We start from the raw sequence: 16,123 nt of genomic DNA on the forward strand, positions 1-16,123 counted from the left end.
CCCCCCCCCCCCCAGGTAATTAGGCAAAATACATTATAGCTATAATACCTACCAGGTTCCCGCCCGCAGTGTGGTGGAAATGTGAGGCGGGAGGAAATATGAAAAGCAGATATCCTATAACTATACAACGGAGGCCGTACATGTGTCACTGGCTGAAAGACTCTGTACAGGTGAGTACCATCATAATACCTGTTGGTGTACATAAGGGGGGGGGGATACTTTGTGTGAAAAGCAAAGAGGAGCAAAGTCATTCTGAGGGTAACAGAGAAATTAAAATGTATCAAATTGATTTATTTTTTAATTAGAAAAACGCATCTCTGACACTTTAAAGAGATTTCCCTCCGCTTCCTGCCCTATATATATATATATATATAATGAATGTGTGTTTATGGGTTTTTGTAAATCATTGGAATGAGCAGCAAGACATCTTGTTTCTAAAAGTCTTCTAATGGGGGCGCCAGTTTCAGCAACAACCATCTAAGAGGGGACTTTACTCACTTCTTAGATATTTCTTTTCACTTTCTTTTGTGTCTACAGCCAGGGACGTTGCTAGACCCCGGCATCGGTGGCACATGCCCTAGGTCTTCTGCTGAGTGCCTGTTGTCTGCTGCTTAGTACCCTGAGTTTTTATTCTGAGTCCCCCTGGTCTTCTGCTGAGTGCCCCGTGTCTAATACAGAGTGCCCTAGGTCTTCTGCTAAGTGGGCCAGGTCTTCCATTGAGCGCTCCAGGTTTACAGCTGAGTGCCCCAGGTCTTCTGCTCAGTGCTCCATGTGTAATGCTGATAGCCCTGGGTCTTCTACTGAGTGCCAATGTCTAATGCTGAGTGTCCCCACATCTTCTCCTGAGTGCCCATGTCTAATGCTGAGTGCCCATGTCTTCTCCTGAGTGCCCATGTCTAATGCTGAGTGCCCATGTCTTCTCCTGAGTGCCCCAGGTCTTCTGCTCAGTGCCCCAGGTGTAATGCTGAGTGCCCCAGGTCTTCTACTGAGTGCCCATATCTAATGCTGAGTGTCCCAGATCTTCTACTGAGTGCCCATATCTAATGCTGAGTGTCCCAGATCTTCTACTGAGTGCCCATATCTAATGCTGAGTGTCTCGGGTCTTCTCCTGAGTGCCCTGGGTGTCCTTTCCAATAAATGTTGACATTAAATATGATCCTGTATAGAAACATATTTCAGTCTTGGACCTCCATTCCTGCCTCCATTAGTATCAGCATTCCCCCCTCACAATTCTTTAGAACGATGTTATGTAGAGAGTAATCTAGAGAGAATCCGCCATTTATAATCTACTACTTGGTTTCTGCACAACGCACACTTCTATTTCACTAAACAAATGAATGTCCATTGATGAATGATGACATATATTATATGCATGTTATGCTTTTGGAACATCGTTTGTATTCAATTATTTATTTAGAAGATTTTTTTTATTAATATGAATGTATCAAAGGGGCAATGAGAAACAACATCACCTGCTAGTTGTTTTAGGATTGTAGAAATGTTCCGGTCTACATCGTTTCATAGAGAAAATGAAACAATATTCAAACCAGAAAGACAGATTGCTGATTTCTAAAACAACTACAGGCATAGCTAAGGCCCCGTTTACACCAGGGGGCATCGTGAACGCACATCAAATGTGCGGGCTTCTACGTGTGTGCCGCCCCAATAGGGGCATAGAATATGAGATGCATAGCCTCAGTTAATATTAGCATTGTTATATAGGTTAGAATTTATATAGTGTGATTTGCCCTCCTCATGGAGCTAGAGTTGGCAAAGACAGACCCACAGCATTAATGTTACATGCACAAAGCGGAACAAGCTTGGGTTGCCCTTGCTAAGTAAAGGGACCCCAAACACAGGTGAACAGACACGGTTTTCCCCCAGGGCGCTCGCAGGAACGCGAGGGATAAAAGCTACGGAACACAGAATCCTATTTTTTTCATAAAAGTTTTATAAATGTTTCCAAACAACATATACAATGACATTATGCAAAAGTATACTGTGCATCTGCATCATAAGGCCGTGTTATAATGCCCATAAAAACGGTGCCAAAAATGTAAAAAAAATGTTATTCTTGACTTTTGATGATTTTATGGTCAGTGGGGTCCCTAGCAATTTCACCAGCTTTGGTGGCAGCAGTGGGGGGGGGGAGGGGTGATGGTGGGGTATGGTGCACAAAACCAGGGGAGAAAGGCAGGTGGGTGGGCGGAGCCTCTGCATTATAGCTCCAGTTCCCGTCCAGTGATGTCACTGGTTGTCAGGAGCTGGGTGAGATGGTGGCCAGAGCAACCCGGCTTGCTAAGAGTTGGGTGGGGAGATGTGTATGGCCGTTACACATCTCTCTGCTTGGCTCTTAGCAAACTGGGATGCACTGGCTGTAAAGAGGGCATTGTGCATCATAGTGGCTTTGCCGCTCTGCCTGCTGCCCCCCAAACCCCCCCTATGTGACTGAAAGAGATGTCTCACCCTGAGCCTCAGGCAGCCTCATTTTAGGAATGGGCCTAGGTACCATGTATATGATGTTTGTTCTATTATTTCATTAACTGACCTATTGATCGGTTCATTAGGCAAGTACATGTATTTCTGTATTATGTCACTGTCTGAGTATGGTAATGGACTCTCTGTGTCCTCAGGTCCCATCCAGAATGAAGGATCTGGTGGCTTTGCTTTTGCTGGGGTCATTGGATCTGGTTCGGTGCTGCACCCCTCAACCTGGATGTAAGTATAATACAAAGCTTAAAAAGCAAATAATAATGACTATGGGGCGCTAGATGAGGAGGAAGGTCTGACTACACTCTCACCACAGTAGCTAGGTGATATAGAGAAAAATGGATTTGCTTTGCAGAGCTTTGTGTATCAGTCCGTTGTATATTAGAGGAAGCTGCTGCAATCTACAAAGTTCTGATACCCCGAATATCAGAGAAAGTTGTAACTGTATAAGTAGGGGTGAGGAGATTTCTGCACTCAGGACATGGGACAAGAATACATTCTATTTTCATGAAAGATAAACATGGAAGTATGGAACAAGCAGGCCGGAAGGGGTGAGGTGGTGCTGATATCAAGGTGAGAGCCAAAAGTCGTCACCAGTCCTGAGAAAGAGGAGAGTGACACCTGGAAAGTCCTGTATAGAACACGAGGGGCTGAACCTGAGATCATCTGTTCTGTCATTGACCAAACAAGGCCATGTGGCATATAAGATCAATGATGTCACCATCATCCCAACCCATTGTTTACATGCAGCTGCAGAACGTGGAATGCCCCGGGCTGCAGCTGATTGGACCGACACTGGCAGCCTCCTTCTTGGGTGATGAGCTCAGGTTCAGTCCAAACCGGATCTCATCCCTACTGAACACCTAAATGCACATGCATGGCTCTCCTGACTCAGACCTCACACCTTGCTGGCCACCAGTGTGAGCTTCTTATGTACTGAAACACTGTGTTACTCCATGCCTGTCATTACAGACAGCTTCCCTTCACTGACAGATCCCAGAGATAGAGCCAAGAAAGAATCTGGACTGGAGTGCCATTCAGGTGAACGATAAATCGCGCCCAGTCTGGAAGGCATGCACCGGAGTTCCAGCCTTGCAGTATCCCGCTCCTTCTACAATGGGGAGCACAATGGACGGCTCTGACTTTGAAAACTCCGCTGTATTTTACATTGTATCCATTCCAATACACTGATGATTCAATACATTGTGATTAGGGATGCAGCGATACCGATGCTTCTGCTGGCATGGAGCCGGCTTCTCCGCCAATTAGGAAACCGGGCGGTGGGTGATGGCATACTACCCGGCTGATTGTGATTGGATGGGAAACCAGCTTCCCAGCCAATCAGCATCAAGTCGGCTTCCCGTCCAATCAGGAAGCAGGGTAGCGAGTCATGATCCGCCTCCCGGCTTCCTGATTGAAGCTGGCTCCATGCTGATTGGCTGGAAAGCCAACTTCCCGGTCAATCAGGAAGCCGGGAGGCGGATCATTTCTTGCTGCCCAGCTTTCTGATTACATTGTAGATGTAAGAGGCAAGTCTAACAGATTTTCCTTCAAATCTGGAAGCGGAGAACCAATCATCCAACTACTCATCACAAATCCCTTCCATCTCCCCCCATACAGCTGGAATACCGGACAGAACATCAATATGGTAACATTCTTTCAATTGACCGGGTTCGGTCCAAACCTGAGCTCATCCCTACTACTGATATACTCTGCTGATGAGAGATTAGAAAGGACTCTGTGTAGAAACTTTGGAGTCAGTCCGGTTTTTAGGTGAGCGCCGGTGATACATTTATAATATAATGGAGGCCGTCACTCATTGCAGAGCCACAGGAAGTTACCAAATCAGAAGTGTTACAATTAAAGGACGATCCCTATATTAGAAATCCCAGTAGGGATGTTGCATAGGCAGATGGTACTTGCGATGATCGCAAGCCACGCCCCCTGAGGGGGCGGGCTTCCGATGGCCGCAATGCCGAACGGGCAGTGTGCGCTTGCGCACACCGGCCCGTACGGCTGTTATCGTACGGACATGCCACAAACCCGCCGCACGTCGTACCCTGCTCGGCGGGGTTTCGAACCATTCCACACTCCTTACGATAATCGTACGATCGCAGGATTTCCCTCCATTATCGTACGATTATCGTAAGGTGTGTGGGGACCCTTAATTTTATTGATGGCAAATCGGCTGATCACTATACAAGGGAATTTTCCCACAGCTTAGTGAATGAGGTGAAGCTCTATGGACTTCCATCTTCCAATCGGGTGCAAGCAAAAATACTGTTTTCCTTGATTGGGTATTTTTTGAAAATTGAAATTTTCACCGCAATCACTAAGCTAAGTGCACATTCCCTTGTAAAGTGAACAGCCAATGTAATATGAGGACCTACCTAATCCAACCAATCAATTTCTATCCAATCAGACAGGCCCTTGTATTGTATAGTCTTTGTTAGAGCGAAAGGAGATGTGTCAGCATTTTATTGTAATCTGTTTCCCTGTGGTCCATCACTTCCTGTCTGGAAAAAAGCTTCACAACAGGAAGTGAGGGGAAATCTCTCTAACGGAGCCCCGGGTAGCAGGAAAACCTGACAGGGGTTCTAACTAGGGATGTCCCGATACCGATACAAGCATCGGGCCGATACAGGGCATTTTCACAAGTACTTGTACTTGCGAAAATGCCCAGATACATAGCGCCGATACCGCCACTTTAATGTTTAAAATAGTTTCAGGCTGCCCCGAGGTACCGCGCTTGTACGGGCAGCTGAACTAGGACCTCACAGAAGCTCCTCCCACAGCGCGGCCAGGAGAGTGAGGGAGGTGCAGGAAAGCATGGCATGTCCGCTGGGAGCCTGATACCGGGCCTCAGGCGCTTCGCTTTGCAGCTAGATCTTCTTATCTGGTGAGTGTGTCCATCTGTGTGTCTGTGAAAGCTCTCCCCTCCCCCATCCTAGAGATGGGACTTCCTCACTTACACGTACCTCCGGAGTTGCTAATTGAAGAAAAGGTGGCAACCCTATCCAGAAACCCACGCTGCTCAGAGGGCCGTATTCTTTACAAGGCCACTGTGGGCATGGCCTCAGGGCGGCAGGGAGTAGAGGGGCTGCACAGCTTGTTAGTCTATTAAATTGATTCCACCAAATCTCCATCACCACTGTGGTGATTAAAGATCTCAATGACGCAGGTACAGCACTGTCAGTGAGAGGGGTTCCCACCTGACAGTGCTGCTCCTCCATTCCCTGCTCCAACGCTGTATGGAAACATCAGAATCCCCCACATGCGCAAAGCCCCCTATCGCCACAGAGGTGATAGAGATGCAATTGGATCCACCAAACAGGCCAACAAGCTATCGGTAAACAAGTTGCTGCCTATCAAATAAATCTGCATCAATTACCGGCCTCAATGACGCATGCAAAAGATGCTGATCCAGCGCCAAAGCAAGAAGCAGAGGGGGGCACCGCCACAACCCCTAAACAGCACCACAACCCCCCCCCTCTCCCCCCACACACCACCACCGCCGACAGCGCCACGCCCGCGGCACCAAGATCCTCAACAACCGCAGGCTTGTATGTTTTGCTTTTGTATGTGGCAGCTGTGACAGGGCTGGCTGTAGGTGTGAGACAGATTGGAAGAAGCAGGGAAGACATGTAACTCTATTTCTGCAGTGTACTGGTCCTGGAACTGTGTACTCTGGATCATTGAACCGTTAAATGACCCATAGTACACAGTACACATTTCCAGTACACTGCAGAAATACAATTCTACCCAGCTAACCTGGATAGGGTAAAATGTAACCTATTGTGGTTAGCTGGGGACTATTGATGCAGTGTACTGCAAGTGTGTACTGTGTATAATGGATCATTTGATTTGACCTATTCAAGCTAGCGGGGGAGAATTATAACTCTTTAAATGATCAGGTTGCAGAAATAGAGCAACAATTCTCCCCTGCTTCTTCCAATCTGTCCCACTTCTCCCAATTAAACTTGAAGTTATACAAAGAATTGCTGATATGAAGCAATGACTGAGACATTAGATTGGTTGTGGGAAATATTATGAACATGCTCCACAAGAAACTGCCCTAAAATTATTAGTCTGCATTTGTTTTAGAAAAAATGTTGCATGTCCCTTTAAGAAAAGAATCGGTAATTGGTATCGGCAAGTACATGAGGGACAGTACTTGTACTTGGTCTTGAAAAAGTGGTATCGGGACATCCCTAGTTCTAACCTGTTCCCATTCTATAAGTTCTGGGTATAGATGGAGTTTTAGTGATTAATATTAGTATTCGTTATTATATAATGACATCAGCAATTCATTACATTACAGAATGTTCCGGCAAATTAGTGACAACGTTGCAGCTTACAGTCTATTTCCTGATGGAGACGTCTTTAGAACAATGGAAGAACATTATATGTATAACTATGGAGTGTGTTTTCTGTTTCTTTCTTCAGCCCTCAATATCGCCAGAAGCGGGGAAGCCGCGCAGAGTTCTACTCTCGTTTATTCAGGTGTAACTACCGTTGCCAGCAATGCCATTGATGGTGGGAAAGATCAGAACTTTTATCATGGTTCCTGTAGCCACACAATTGCAGACTGGGAGCCCTGGTGGAGACTGGACCTGAAACAGAAGCAGAGCGTGTATGTTATTGTGGTCTATGGCAGGTCGGACTACGGTTTGTGGCGCTTACAGGATCTCGAGGTCCGAATTGGAGATTCTCCGGACAATTACAACCCGCTGTGAGTACCTCAGGGCCAGGGCACTGTAAGGGCCGGTGTTAGTGGGCTTGTGTCAATGGCATCAGCTTGAGATGCTTCTCAGATGATTCAGAATTCATTGACAGCTACACGTGACCTGCAGTTGGCCTACTTCTGATCTGCATGTGCATTTGAGTAATGGATCTGGCCTGTTTGGGTTAGGATCTCAGCTACAGATAATTTATAACTCAGCAGTTGCTGTGGTTGTTAGCGGCAACAGCAGGTTATAGCAGTAGGGTTGTATTATAGTCACTTAGTAGTACAGTAGTTGCTATGGGTAACAGCTGAGTATAGCCTGGGATATAGCAGTTTGTTTTGCTGGCTATGTAGCTTGGCAGTGACAGTCTGTACTTGTGATTGGTAGGTGCCGGGTGGATCAGCTGTAGGAGGCAGAGTGTTGTCACTTCCACTGCGGCTAGTGAGTGTCCCGGAGCCAGGGGGAGAGACTGCCTGTCAGCAACGGGCAGGCTGAGAAGATGAGGACGTGAGGCAAGGCTGGCCGGCATCTTCCTCATTGCACGGACGCCGGCTGACTGAGCGTTCACAGCTTGAGTTGCTGAGGGGGCGGAGCCAGCAGTGCGCGCGGGACTGTGAGTCCCTCCCTGCGCCGACTACGGACCGGAGATCGGGTGAGTATCTCACAATTTGACCTGCTTCTGACTTGTATTCCATTTACTTGACTTGTTTCAGAATACAGGTGGCCAAGACTCTTGTCTTGCAAAGGGTTGTAAAGTAATTTTTAAAAAAACTGTACGATCTGCCCATCTTGGACAGGCAGATCGTACTTGCGATCATTGCAAGCCCGCCCCCCTGAGGGGCGGGCTTCCGATGACTGCAATGAGGGGCGGGGCTTCTGACGACTGCAAACGGGCAGTGTGCGCACACCGGCCCGTTCGTCAGTTGTCGAACAAGCAGGCCACTCAGCCCCCATTCACACCTATGCGTATTGTAATATGCGCGTCTGTCGCGCGACCGTCACGCGGTTTTTTACCGCGATTCACGGTAAAAAAAGTTGCGCGATTCCAAAGGCTACTTGGCAGTATCCAAATGGAAAACGCGCTACAAAACGGACCAATACGCACAAAAAACGCTCCGGGACCTTTTCATGCGTGGGCCGTTTTGTAGTGCGTTCGGGACGGGCGGAAATACGGACAGGTGGGAACGATACCATTGACTACAGTGCTATTTATTTTTTTGACCGTTTTGTAGAGCGTTCATCGAGCGTAGGACGCGCTACAAAACGGTCAGGTGTGAATGGGGCCTAACTCTCCGAGAATCGTACGATTCCCGGCGGGTTTTCCAGCCTGCTTGTTCGACGGAAGACGACAGTAGAAACGGTCGCACGCCTTCCATGCACTTTGCGATTATCGTACAATCGCGATTCTCGTACGATAATCGTGCAGTGTATGGGCACCTTACCAAACTCATCTTTTGTGAACTAAAGGTTATCAACATAGGTCTTAAACGTGGTAGGCCCCCAGTACCACCTTGTACCCAAAATGGGACACGACAATACATGTCTGGATTTTAGGGCTAGCTTTTGATAACAAAGACGTTGTTAAATATAAAATTAGACTGGGGTACCTGGAGCCAACCAGACAAAGTGAGAGTGAGAGCCCAGCCCACCTTCAAGCACGCATGCACATGCATGCTTAAGAATGGGTGAAGTTTGCCCAGCTTGCCCACCTGCCAAACCTCTCTCTTTGTCCTAGCAACCAATGATGCTGTGTGACCCGTCCAATGTCATTGGTTGACTGGTGGCAGAGCCACATGGCATCTGTGGTTGCTAGGATCCAGGCGGGTGAACTATGACAACCTATGATGCTGTGGAGCTGCCAACATCTTAGCAACCAATGATGCTAGTTGCTAAGACACAGGCAGAACCATAGCAACATTGGTTTGTTAGGCTAGGCCTGTCTGCATATAAGCAACCAATACAGAATAGTTGCTAAGAACCAATTATGATAGCACACAGACTGTCCTGGCTTCGGTTTGCTTTTGCCATGGTAAAACGGGTACGGTTTAATAGTGAGTTTAGTAGGTTTTCCCCGAAGTCACTCCGCTCATCTCTGTTGCCTAGTTATTATACTTATTTGTGTTTTATTAAGCCGCATAGCAGTGTTTTCTATGGGACCATTTTTGTGACTCTCCCCCCAAGTGAACGGGTTCCATTTTCCGTATCATTGTGTTGGTCTTTACTTGTCCTTGGCAGGTGCGGCACGATCACCAACTCTAATAATCCCACCACAACTTTCTGCTGTAATGGGTTGGCGGGTCGATACATCAGCGCGGTGATCCCGGGGCGCAGTGAACAGTTGACCCTGTGCGAGGTGGAAGTCTACAATGGCACCATGACTGAGAATGACGTCTGCTGGTGAACCTCAGAAGTACCGGGCAGAAGGAATGCTGACGTTCATAAAATGTCATTTCTATAGGGAACATTTACCCCAGATCTCCGAAACTTTGACACGTCTATGTTTTCCTAGTTGTCTGGAAGAGGATGTTTTCCACTGCACACCTTGTAGTTGTAGTTGTCAAATAATGGATGTAAAAAAAAATAAAACTATGTTACTCAGAAAAAACAAAAACTGCTGTGTTCATGTCTATGGGGTCTATTTATAAACAATTCACAGAGCTATTCACCCTGCGAATCTCTGTGAACGTTCATTCTGTGCGAATACAGAAGAAAATGAGTGTTTTAAGTATATTTTTTATTAACTTTTCAGGTAGAATGTAATACCACATAATGGTCACTAGGTGGAGATGAGGAGCATAGGAAACAAGTATCAATCATATTCCATAACTCCTACTGTAATGTAGTTACCTTCCTATAAGGTGGTTACATTAATGTATATGGAGATACAACTCAGAGACAGATCAGAACTACAGGTGAAACTCGAATAATTAGAATATCGTGCAAAAGTAATTGCAGTAAGTGCTGCAAAAGGGGCCAAACCAAGTACTGAGTACATATGCATGCTTGTACTTTTCAGAGGTCCGATATTGTTCTATGTACAATCCTTGTTTTATTGATTGCATGTAATAATCTACTTTTTTGAGGTTCTGGATTTGGGGTTCTTGGGGTTTTCATGAGCTGTAAGCCATAATCATCACAATGATGACAAATCACGGCTTGAACTATCTTGCTTTGCATGTAATGAGTCTCTCATATATTAGTTTCACCTTTTAAGTTGCATTAGTGAAATAAATGAACTTTGCGCGATATTCTAATTATTCCAGTTTCACCTGTATATGCAAAGAGTCTACTTACAATTTGCTGCTCAAAAGAACAGAAAAACATGACGTTGTCCACCAATCCCCAGGCAGTGAGAGACAAAGTGACTGACATAGCGTGATTACTAATAGAGTCCCAATGGTTGGTGGGTAGTAAGATCTGACTGACTGGTTTCGGAAGTCTTTCCTGGGTTCCTCAGAGATCTATCCTTGCCAAGGTATTGCTCATTAATATACATAATGAAACCTTGTGAAAATGTCCTCGCCGCAATGATCGCAAGCATGCTGTGTACCACCAAGGCCTGGTCGATCATGTCACACATTCAACGTCACAACACCATGGCACATACCCAGAGGAAATGTATGTGGAGAAAGAACTGTGCATGTGCAGGCCCGCCCCCCCACTAACAGCAGGCACATGCAGCATCCCCGCCATCAGCCACCATATTGGAGACCAAAAAGAACTATGATGTAAACAGTGGACATGTCACCTGACAATTAGTGACCCAACACATCGGGTAAATTGATTACATGGGGACCACACATGGTTTTATTTAACTGTTATACTTAATTTATCACCATACACGGGTCACACACCTATGATGTAACCAATATATCCAAAAAATATCATATATTCTATTATTCACAATCTCAGGACTCTTCTTATCCATTTCCCCATAAATTGCCATCTGGGAAATCAATATATCTAAACATGTAAAATAATAATACATTTCCTCCATATACCCATTCATGTAAGAAAATGAAGAAAAGAAGAGAAATGAAAAAAAAAAAGCCAAAATTATCAATGAAACCCGGGGGATGGGCGGCTTGTGACGTCAAATCCATCTACTTCCTCTGTAAGATTATCTTGTTGAGATCACCTTTCCTGAAGCCCCCAAAAGACCTTTTCAGTCTCCCCCCTTCTCAGACCTTCAGTACTTCCGTTATGACTGAAGGCAAAGTGTCGTGTAACAGGGAACCTCTAATGAAAGGTTTGGATGCCATACAGATTGTCATGTAAATGTTTTTTGACCTTCCTAATGGTTTTCTCTATATAGAAAGCACCACGAGTGCAAATCAGTATATACTGTAGATCCTTGGTTCTCAATTGGTGGGTCATGACCCAAAAGTGGGTTGCGACCCCGTGTTCATTGGGTCACCGCGTGCCTTCCACTTTTCTAGGTGAGAGGCTCCTCTGCCTCCCCCTAGCGCTGCACTGTCGGTTCTCATGCTGAGCAGCCATTCAAAATATGTTGCCCAGCGCCGAGTGTCAGCTTGAGGTGGGATGGGATGGGGCTATTGCTGGAAGGGAGCTCCATCTATCCATACTTGGATTGGTTACAGCTCCCTCATGAGTCCTGTAGAGATGCTTGGAGCACAGCGACATCACATTTATGGCTTCCAGCACCTCTACAGGGCAGGCAACTGACACATTTTCTATCTCCCGGGGCTCTATGTTGGAAGGAGCTATGTACTCAAATATCTTCAGTGGATCTAGCTTTCCTGTAAGTGACCTTAGGATTTGCTATAAACTCTCTCACTGTTACATCATTCATTACAAGACACCAATATTTGTCACAAATGTCCCGTATCTGATTACATATACTTGTATATCTCACATGTACCCAACTATGTTTGTTACTTCTCCTTTCTTTATTCCCATACAGAAGGTCATCTTGTGTCATATCCTTTGCTCTATGGTACGCTCTACTGACCCATTGTTGGCTGTATCCTCTGTTCAAAAATCTACTTTTCAATACATCTGCATCACTTTCACAGTCATGATTACGCGTGCAGTTCCTCCCAGCTCCGGGATATTGTCTGCCAGGAAAGTCTTGGAGTGGAAACTTTTCACATGTAATAAAGTGTTAGTAGCAGTCGGCTTCTTATGAAGCTTTGTAATGATTGAGCCACCTGGTCCTAATCCTAATGAGAGATCCAAATAAAAGTGACCAAGTTAGAGCTGCACTCAGAAGTGGACTTAAGGTTGAAATGGTTTTGTCTCGTTGTGTGAATGAACTCCTCTAGTTCACCTTTACTCTCTGCCCATTGGATGAATATATCATCGATGTACCTGTACCAACACAACATTTTGGGCGGGCACATCAACAGAGAATCAATCTCCAAATGCTGATTTTCCCATTCACCAAGCAACAAATCTGAAGGCACATTTCATGCCCATGGCTGTGCCTTCTGCTTAGCAATAACATGTATCGTCAAAAACAAATTTATTGTGCTCCAAAAGAAACCACAACAATTGAACCCCAAGATCAGTGTGTGATCACATTCCCCTTCGTCTGGTATTAAAGGAGAACTATGAGGTGGGTGCTTTTCACTCCTCCTCATAGTTCTAGCCGACCTGTGACAATGAGACTGTCACAGGTCGGCTCAGTATGTTTCATATAACCTCCACCCCCTTGGAATGAAGAATGGAGAAATATAATGCTTCCACATCCACTGTGGCCAGTATGGTTCCCTGAGGATTTACAATGCCGTCCTTCTGTTAGGTGTTACTGCCGCGGGAGGCTCCATTACAGAGATTTATTCGCTTCCCGTTTGCCAAAAAGGTTGTCCCCAGTACAGGAAGTGAGGGGCGATTTCTCTGACAGCAACACAGACAGAATGTTTTTTTGAAGTTACAGTGGACTTTCCACATCGGTGCCATGGTCTGCTTAATTCACGGTGCCCTCTCCCCACTCTAAAACACAGCATAGAAATACCTATGTGAGGGGGGGGGGAGGAGGGGGGACTAGTTCGACTCACCTTTCCCCGACTTCAATAGTGCATTGCGTAATGTCCTCCTCCTTCCAACAAGATCCCGAGGAATGTTGAGTAGCCCGAATCTCAGCAGAAGATGCTGCAGCACAATGCAGGATCGGCTTCTCATGAGATTTGGGCTACTCAACATCCTTTGACATCTGATCTGAAGTAGAATCACTAATGACACCCTCGCCTAGGTGTTGTGGAAGGATGTTGGGCAAAGGTAAGTATCTCCCCCCCCCGCCACACACACACACAGGTACTTCTGTATATCATTTCAAGGTTTGAGAGGCGGGACACGTTGAATACCGGGACCTTTTCACTAAAGTGGAAGGTTCACTTTGAGTACGGGGATTTTTATTTTGATATTATAGTCTGGGCACTTGCGTTTCTAGAATGTCCATGGCCTAGAGGCAGCGATGATCGGTAAGCAAGGACGATGCAGGGAAGATGAAGCAAGCAGTTGGGAAGCTGTTTGCACAAAGAGAGATGGTTGTTTCTGGTAATGACTGCAGGTGCAGGATGGCTGAAACAGCAGTGAAGAGTGTGGGACTCAAGTGGATAAGACTGGAGAGGAGGTCTGTTCAGCCAGCAGTAAAGGTTGATAGAGGTACCCACAGCCGGCACAGGATTGTGGAGCCGCAATAGAGCAGTGAAGGAAGAGATGCTGCAGGATGATAATCAGGGACTCGTCCGGCGTGCACATTGCTTGAATTTGGCGGCTTAAACAGCATAGGAAGGCAAGGCTGAGTGACGTCTCAATGGCATCTCACAGGAAGGCAGCATCCCTCGTCGGATCTGACATGGAGGAGATATGAGTACGTTACCCCAGTGTGAGTACCATAGGACACTCTAAGGGCTGGTCTGAATGGGCTTTGGGCTTATGTTGATGTCATCAGTTTGAGATGCTTTTGAGATCATTTAGAATTCACTGACAGGGGCATTTGACCCGGAGTTGGCCTCCTTCTGATCTATATTTGACCCGCTTCAAGAAAGTTTTGCATCCCATAGACTTGTATCAGAATACAAAAGACGTTTAATGCAAACCAATGGCCCGTAATGTTTCCGTCCCCAGGAAGACCCTGAACCAAAAATAGGAGACGACAATACATGACTGGATATCAGCCAGGGCAAGCTTTAAATAATAAACATGTTATTAAATGTTAGTGTTAGGCTGGGATATCTGAGAGTGAAGGCCCAACTTCTAGTGGCATGCACTGTGGTGAATAGAGAGCTTGGCTTACTGTGAGGGGTATGATATGGTTTATCAGAAATACTATGTAAGTATCCCGCAACACTTCTTCTTGGATGTCGCAACACTTCTTAAAACGTAACCTTTAAAAAACTGAGCTCTTGATATTTCCCCCCTAACATCCAACTGGAGCAGTGACAGCACCAAGATAGAATACAGCTAAAGAAGAATTCCAGAATAACCAGGAGCTGGAAGGTCTGCTAGTACAATAGAAGTGGCTTAGCTTCTATACCAGACTCACAAAATGATTTGCTGTCTGCAGCGTGGGCCGCCATGGGTACTCACTGTCCGATGGTGACCATGTCGTATTTGTATTGGCGGAAGCTGTTGATGCCGCGCAGGGTAATGGCTTCGATGTGGTATCTCAGGAAGAGGCCGTGGTCCCCCTGCGGCCGGGCGGAACCTTGCTTTAACACCATCAGCATCATCGTCTGCAGGTTGTGGATGTAGCCGGGGAGAGTGTCAAAGTCGTTCCGCTGCAGCTGCACAACACAACGCGCCGCGTTACATCACCAACATCACCATAATAACATATTATTTATTACACGTATGTATGGAGTGCCGAATTCTGCGCAGTGCTTTACATACACCCCATTCATATCACTCCCTGCCCCAAGGAGCTTACAATCTAAGGTCCCCATCCCATATGCATACATACAGGGCCAATCTAGACAGGAGCCAATGAATCCACCAGCATGTCTCCTGAGTGTGGGAGGAAGCCGGCATACCAAGAGGGTATGGCTGGAATTAGAAATGAGGACACCAAGTGCTGCAAGGCAGAAGTGCTAACCACTACGCCAGGGGTAGGGACCTCAGCACTCCAGCTGTGGTGAAACTACAAATCCCATGTGGCATTGCACGACTCCGCCCAGAAGCAAAGCAAACATTTCCCAGCACACTCACCAGCCGGCCTGCGAACCCCCCCCCAAATAAATAAATAAATGACTGTCCAAGTTTTAGGGTTAAATACAGAGGTTTTAGTTGCATCACTTTTGCAAAATATGTGGAAGCCGCACTGCCTGGTCAAGGCCCTCTCTATAAGAGCCGCCATCTTGGAGCATATAGAGCAAAGGAAGAATTGGGTGCAGGTTTGCCAGGAGGCAGCCCAATCCTCCTTAAAGACACAGGCACACACCAAACTCCTCTGTTTTTAACCTGCTAGTTATACAGAGTGATTTGGTTTATTTTTGCATGCCGGTTGATGAGTGTGCTGGGAAATATTTACAGTTCCTGGGATTTGCTCCACGTTCCAATGGAGCCGTAGTTTACAGAGCGGGGCTTCGGGATATGAGGGAGCACATGACCTTGGATTCAGGTGTTCCGTGACATTTCCCGGCTACTAAATATTCCGCGGTCACCTGTTACTGGGATTATAACAAAGTGGAAGCAACTGGGAACAACAGCAACTCAGCCAGGAAGTGGTCGGCCACGTCACATGACAGAGCGGGGTCAGCGCATGCTGAAGCGCACAGTGCGCAGAAGTCGCCAACTGTCTGCAGAGTCAATAGCTACAGACCTCCAAACTCCATGTGGCCTTCAGATTGGCACAACAACAGTGCGTAGAGAGCTTCATGGAATGGGTTTCCATGGCCGAGCAGCTGCATCCAAGCCTTACATCACCAAGTGCAATGCAAAGC

General features: G+C 46.4%; 1 protein-coding gene across 1 annotated transcript; it reads left to right on the forward strand.

The window, feature by feature from the left end:
• The first annotated feature begins 140 nt into the window (after positions 1 to 140).
• On the forward strand, positions 141 to 9,618 carry LOC108799305 (fucolectin-like). Its single transcript, XM_018571155.1, has 4 exons — positions 141 to 170; positions 2,634 to 2,718; positions 6,937 to 7,222; positions 9,453 to 9,618. Exons 1-4 carry the CDS (start codon positions 141 to 143, stop codon positions 9,616 to 9,618), a joined length of 567 nt encoding a protein of 188 aa, XP_018426657.1.
• Positions 9,619 to 16,123: the final 6,505 nt, after the last annotated feature.

Source organism: Nanorana parkeri, unplaced genomic scaffold (assembly GCF_000935625.1).
Source record: "Nanorana parkeri isolate BGI_ZX_2015 unplaced genomic scaffold, ASM93562v1 scaffold1688, whole genome shotgun sequence".
Taxonomy (NCBI): Eukaryota; Metazoa; Chordata; class Amphibia; order Anura; family Dicroglossidae; genus Nanorana; species Nanorana parkeri.

Excerpts from the sequence above, each read along its gene's own strand:
- LOC108799305 (XM_018571155.1), top strand. The coding sequence starts at position 141 with ATGTGTCACTGGCTGAAAGACTCTGTACAG. Across the intron at positions 171-2,633 it reads GGCTGAAAGACTCTGTACAG|GTCCCATCCAGAATGAAGGA; the intron begins GTGAGTACCATC and ends CTGTGTCCTCAG. Across the intron at positions 2,719-6,936 it reads CTGCACCCCTCAACCTGGAT|CCCTCAATATCGCCAGAAGC; the intron begins GTAAGTATAATA and ends TTCTTTCTTCAG.